This window comes from Equus przewalskii, chromosome 19 (genome assembly GCF_037783145.1).
Source record: "Equus przewalskii isolate Varuska chromosome 19, EquPr2, whole genome shotgun sequence".
In the NCBI taxonomy this organism is placed as follows: Eukaryota; Metazoa; Chordata; class Mammalia; order Perissodactyla; family Equidae; genus Equus; species Equus przewalskii.
The window spans coordinates 29,331,380-29,338,199 of NC_091849.1; the positions used below are offsets into that span (position 1 = coordinate 29,331,380).

The 6,820-nt window shown below is 36.2% G+C and overlaps 1 protein-coding gene across 1 annotated transcript; it reads left to right on the forward strand.

The window, feature by feature from the left end:
- The first annotated feature begins 2,611 nt into the window (after positions 1 to 2,611).
- Positions 2,612 to 3,538, forward strand: LOC103563884 (olfactory receptor 12D1-like). The gene has a single exon (XM_008539348.2). It carries the CDS (start codon positions 2,612 to 2,614, stop codon positions 3,536 to 3,538), a length of 927 nt encoding a protein of 308 aa, XP_008537570.2.
- Positions 3,539 to 6,820: the final 3,282 nt, after the last annotated feature.

Consider the following 6,820-nt stretch of genomic DNA (forward strand, 5'->3'; position numbering starts at 1 on the left):
AGTTTGAATTCTAGTTCCACAATTTATTGTAAAACAAGGTAATTTAATGTTGGCTATAATTAATAAGATGATATTGCATTCTTGAAAGCTGCTGAGAGTAGATCTTAAGCATTCTCAATGCACACACAAAGAAAGAGTCAATGATGTCAGGTGATAGATGTGTTAATTATACAGATGGTGTTAATCATTCCACAATGCATATGTAAATCAAAATATCATATCATACACTTTAAATATATATAACTACACTTGTCAATTATTCCTCAATAAAGTTTGTGGAAAAAAACTGCAAAATTTACTTATATCCTTTGAGCCTCAGTTTTCTTGTGGTAAAGTAGGAATGATTTTAGTACTTCCTTCACTGGATGTTAAAAAGAAATAAATAAGCTAATACATGATTTTTAAAACCTCAGAAAAACAATTTATAGAATGAGAACACAAGTGTTATTTATTTCTATTATGTTCATAACATGTTATATAACAAGGAATCATTAATGTGATGAATATATAATCATTCAAAACAGCAAGAATGGACCTCAATAGAAAGATGAACAAATTACATGGCATTTATAACTGTTATGAGAAATTCTAGATGGATGTCAGATCACATATTGATATTCCTTGCATGAAACAGACAAAGTATTTTTCCTAAAGGGTATAGCAAGACGCAAGGATACACACTGAAGAGATCAGCCTCATTCTCCCAGAAAGAGATGTGAGCTTTGGGATCAGAAAATTAAAGAAAATAGCGTAGTATTATTTCCAACATTGAAGAGTAGATTTAGAAAGAATTTTAAAAAGTACAACTTCTCTCTATTCTCCTTTCTTTGTTTTCCATAGAACTATAGTAATGAATGAGTAGAATATTAAAGATAATCATCTTTCTGGATAGATCAATGGGATTGTGACTGGCCCCCATTCTTTAACTGTCATTGCCAAATTTCTTCCCCTTCTATACACAAGAGTTTTTCCAGGGAAGTCCCCAAATAAGAATGTATATCCATACCTCTGTCTCAGGAAATAAAAGATAATTTAATGAAGAAAACATATGAAGACATTGAGATTTGCTGTCCATGGTTTTGAAACTAAGGAAGAAATATAGTAAGGAAAGAAAATAGGAACAATGAAACAAAAATGTAACTAAAGATAGGAATTCCCAAAGCGAATTTCCTCATAGTACAAGTATGGAAATGTATCCTATTTATTCTTATAACAATCCTTCTCAGACCCAGGAGACATGCTCTCTCAGGATTTGTATGTCTAGAGATCTGTGGATGATAAAAAGGCAGGCAGAATTTCAGAAAGAGAGGAAGAGGTTTTTGAAGATGAAGAGCTTATGCTGCAATCCCAATAGGAACTATCACTTCAAATATTTTTCTACTATTTATAATCAAGGGGAACATAAACCTGAAAAGCTTTCTTAGTTGTGATTTTGAACAATCAATCAGGTAAGAGAATGAATTAGGAGACACGCTGAGCAGCTGCCCACATTTTTTGTCTGCCTTCTCGTTTTAAAGATTAATACACAGGATTGCAAGCTGGCTTTCCTGACTTATGATGGACTCTTCATTGTATTTGTAAATTCTGAAGGCTCTTTACATTCTACATTTTTATTGCCTTATCTCATTCTCAATTCAACAAGCCTGGTTCTCTCGATATTCTTCAAAGTAAACATGTAATCTCTAAATATTGAAATCGCAGTGAAATAAATCACTTAGCACAGACAAATCTGATTAAGTTTCTTTCAATGTTAGTAAAAGTTTCCCCCCAAAATTAATTTTTGATATAATATTGTTTTGTGGGTCACAGAACCAAAAATGATATTTTGTATATTATTTGTACCTTAAACAGGAGAGGAAAATTTTTAACAATATACAAAATATACATGGCTATCAAAGAAAGCTCTGAACTGCTTGAAGCCAGCCTGCATGGAGACATAGTAGACATTAGATAATTTCTCAAAATTTCCTCCAGCTATGAAGACTAGAATCCCATAGGCTCCCTAGCAGTGTTCCCTAATTAAACCACTTGTTTTATGCTGGTCATCTCAAATCTTTTTCTTCTCCTCTTAGGGATTATCCAAACTTTGAATGATTACCCTTCTATAGAAAGCACTCCATGCCTATATCTCTAACAGATTTCCTTACAGTTCCTATTATTCTCTCTTTGTCTATTTATCTTAACTAAAAACCATTTAGGTGATTTCTTACTAGGTCAAGAGATAACAGTGTGGGAGAGTATTTAAAAAATTTCCCCCTGTTGGAGCTGACTTTGGAAGATGAAAGGGAAGCTGTACCAGAAGGTAGAGGTTCATAGTCAGAAAACATCATGGGCTGGCAACATGCTTTGAATCCCTGGAAGTAAAAAATACCAATGATGAACTTAATAACAAAAAACATGGTTGAGTCACAGTCTTTAACCAACAGGTAACTTTAATTTTTGATAGTCTAATGGTCCAAATAACCTAAAACCTCTGAGGTTTGTGCTATGTGAAACAATAATGCTTTCTCTCACAATATTGTTGTCTAGGAGGAAAACTGCTAGACTGAAAGGACTCTGATTCCCATCAGAGACACCATTCCATACATTATTTTGTCTTTTCTTTTAAGTGATGCTGAATCGAACCTCAGTCACTGAATTTCTCCTCCTGGGATTAACAGACATCCAGATACTGCAGCCTTTTCTCTTCGTGATTTTCCTGGCAATTTACTTTCTTATTGTGGCTGGGAATGGAGCCATCTTGATGATTGTCATCTCTGATCCAAAACTCCATTCACCTATGTATTTCTTCCTGGGAAATCTGTCATGTCTAGATATCTGCTACTCCACGGTGACACTGCCAAAGATGCTGGAGAACTTCCTCTCTACACACAAAGCAATTTCTTTCTTGGGGTGCATCAGCCAGCTTCACTTCTTCCACTTTCTGGGAAGCACCGAGGCCATGTTGTTGGCTGTAATGGCCTTTGACCGCTTTGTGGCTATCTGCAAACCACTTCGTTACCCTCTTATCATGAATCATCAGCTCTGTACCCAGACGGCTATCACTATCTGGACCATTGGTTTTTCCCATGCCCTGCTGCACTCCATAATGACCTCTCGCTTGAACTTCTGTGGTTCCAACCATATCCATCACTTCTTCTGTGATGTTAAGCCATTGTTGGAGTTGGCCTGTGGGAACACTGAGCTCAACCAGTGGCTGCTCAATACTGTCACAGGGACCATTGGCATGGGCCCATTCTTTTTAACACTTATCTCTTATTTCTACATTATCATCTATCTTTTCTTCAAGACCCGTTGTTGCAGCATGCTTCACAAAGCACTGTCCACTTGTGCCTCCCACTTCATGGTAGTTATTCTCTTATATGCTCCTGTAGTCTTCACTTATATTCGTCCTGCCTCAGGTAGCTCCATGGACCAGGACTGGATCATGGCCATTATGTACAGTGTGGTCACTCCTGTACTAAATCCACTGATCTATACTTTGAGGAACAAGGATGTGAAGGGGGCATTGAGTAGAGTGACTAGAAGGAGGCTCTAACTTAAAGAAATCTAGAGCATTTTTCTGAGGCATAAATAAACTGGCAATGAGAAACTCGAGATGTCAAATTGTGCTGCTCCTCAAATTATTTCCAACATGAATAACAGAGGGAACTGAATAAAGGAAAAATAATGAGAAAGTCCAGACCAGTTGTGTTAAGCAACACATTCCTGGGTAATATATGAGAAACTTGAAGAAATGGGACACCATCCATGGAATCCTAATACTAAATTTGGTTTGAAATATCAGTGATACAACTGATTTGTTATGTATTTTTGTGTTCTTGAATGAAATCAGGTATCAAAATATGCCCATATTATCAACTTACTGGGTAGTTGTATAGTACTTAGACCTGTTAATCTGTGTGGTCACTCTAAGTTAACATATTTTAATGCGAGTAATAAAATTATTACACTAATATATATTAAAGATTTGAATATAGGGTCATGGTTTGTCAATTGAAAAATAAATGCTAACATATGAGCAAAGGAAATTTTTAGGCAATACGTCATGATTTCTTTTTCTTCAAGCAGAGAGACAAGTAAATAATAAAGACAAATAATATTGTAATCACTAATTAGCAGAGATACGATAACCAGTGTTTACCTAAAGAATTTTGGAATCTCTATCACTATAGATGTTTTATAAGTCAACTGGATAAACTGTCAAAGATTACTGTAAAATACTATTAAAAGAGGAGACGGGCCAGCCCTGTGGCCGAGTGATTAAGTTCGCGCACCCTGCTTGAGTGGCCCAGTGTTTCACCAGTTCAGATCCTGGGCACACACATGACACTGCTCATCAGGCCATGTTGAGGTGGCATCCCGCATGCCACAACTAGAAGGACCCATAACTAAAAAATATGTATATACAACTATGTACTGGGGGAATTTGGGGAGAAAAAGGAAAAAAACAAAAAAAGAAGATTGGCAACAGTTGTTAGCTCAGGTGCCAATCTGTAAAAAGAAAAAAAGAGGAGACAGATTGAAAAGAAAATCTCAGGAATCCCTTTCTAGCTCATCAGTATGTTATTTTCCCCTCAATCCTTGGTCATGGAAAATGATGAGTTTCAAAACTCTTCTTATTTTTTTTGTTTTGTTTCCTGTTTCTATACTTATTTTCACAGAGTGTAATGTGGTGTAATACGATGTAATACTAGTGAAATGTGAGGAATTCGCCAAAAATTTTCCTTGTTTTTCTTACGTGTCACCAAATTCATACTAAGTGAAAGCTATTAAGTCATAATTGTTGAGGTATTTTTGGAGCTAGTACACAGAAAGTAGTATGTTCCTTATTTTCCAAGTTCCTAGAAGTGGCTGCTGGACCTAGAAGGGTGGCTGGTGCCAGCATTTATAGCTATTTAGAGATACAGACAGGAATATGAAAAGATATTTTGAGCTTGAAGATTGACTGTTCAAAGTCTCTGCATTCTGTCTTGCAAAGCCAAACAATTTGGTTCTCAATACACTACCATGCTTCTTCTCTCTTCCAACTCAACCTTCTTTGGTCCATCAATCCAGTTTTGTTTATAAAGAATATGTGTGTAGAGAATTCATCTTCTACCCAAAACTGTCTCAGACCAGCACTTTTGTTCATCATAATTTTTTTACGTAATCCAAGCTTCATGGAGGCTATGAACTATAGAGGATCACATGTGTTCTGGTTAGCTATTGCTGCATAAAACACTAACATCCCAAAGCATAGAAGCATAAAACACTTATTTAATTAAATTGCATTATTCTGTGGGTCAGAAATAGGGAAGAACACAGCACAGAAGGATTGATTCTCCTCGATAATGTATCAGGCTTCAGCTGGAATGACTTGAGCAGCTGGGCATGCGATAGCTGGGAGATGATAAAGTCTCTCTCTATTTCTCTTTCTTCAGTTTCTCCATGCAGCTATCACGTGTTTCTTCAGTAGGGATGCCTCAGGTACATAGGGTTCAACAGACCAAGGCAAAAGCTACCAGTCTTCTCAAAGACTAACTCAAGGACCAGTATTAACATCACTTTATCATATTTTATTGATCAAACTAGTCACAGGACAACTAAGCTTCATAAATGAAGGAAAGAATCCCTACATCTCATTGGAAAGAGCTTCAAAGGTTTTGCAAACCTCCTTAACCCACCACAGTCCTAACTCTGACTACTAATAATTTTCATTGTCCCCACATACAAAGTACACCTACTCTACCTCCAAATAATCCTAAAATCTCATCACATAATAGCATCAGTTCAAAGTCTAGGTCTTTTCATCTAAATCATGTCAAATTACAGATGGGTATGGTTTGGTATGGTTCCTCAAGTCTGATTTTTTGTTCTGAAGAGCTTTGAACTAAAGAGTCAAATTATCTCCCAACACACATTCAGTACATATTGGTAACATGGCAGTGAATGACCAGTGTGGAAAATTTCCTTCCAAAAGGGAAAATGTGAGGCACGTAACAGAATATAGCAGTTATGAAATCCACCTGGGGAAATTTTTCTAATTCTGTCCCCTACAGCCAAAGATAATGAAATTGAAATGATGATGCCAATAAAATTCTCCTTAAAATATTTTAGAGTCTCATGATTCTTATCATGGTTTACTCAGTAGACAAATGCCATACTCACAAATCTCTATGATGTGGCCTCTCTATGGGGAGGGCTGACAGTCAGGTTATTGCAGGAAGACATCCTTAAAATTCCTAAAAACATTTTCACCTGATTGAAAGTGCCTCTAAGGCATATCCTTAAGATTATTAGGGGCCTTCTGGTCTGACATAGGAATCTAGGAGACCTGAACTTATGATTTTTAGAAGCTACACTAGGTTTACTCTTTATCTCTCTGAGGTTTTAACAAAGGATCATAAACCCACATCTTTGAAATCTTTACCTAAACTCATAATTTACTTACAGCACCCTGGATTTTAATTTTTGCCAAGAAGCCATTTCTTACTTCAAGAACCTTCTGCCTCCTGGAGTAACCAGGACTGCAATAAAGTTTAATTGTTCAAGTCTAGTAGGTCCTTGATTCTTTATTTTTTTTTAATTTTGCTTGAAAATTGAATGGTTTGTTTTTTCAGCTCATCTCATTCTTCCCTATTTTATAATAGTCAACTAAAAGAAGTCCACTGAAACTTTCGCCATTCTTTCTGGTAATCTCATTAGCAAAATCCATGGGTTCAATAGGTACCCTTTCTACCTTTCATTACTGGTAGACAATACTGTATATCTTTCCTTGCTTCCAAGGCAATAATTAGAGTTAAATTTATGTGTGAATTAACTGAAGATGTCATGGGGC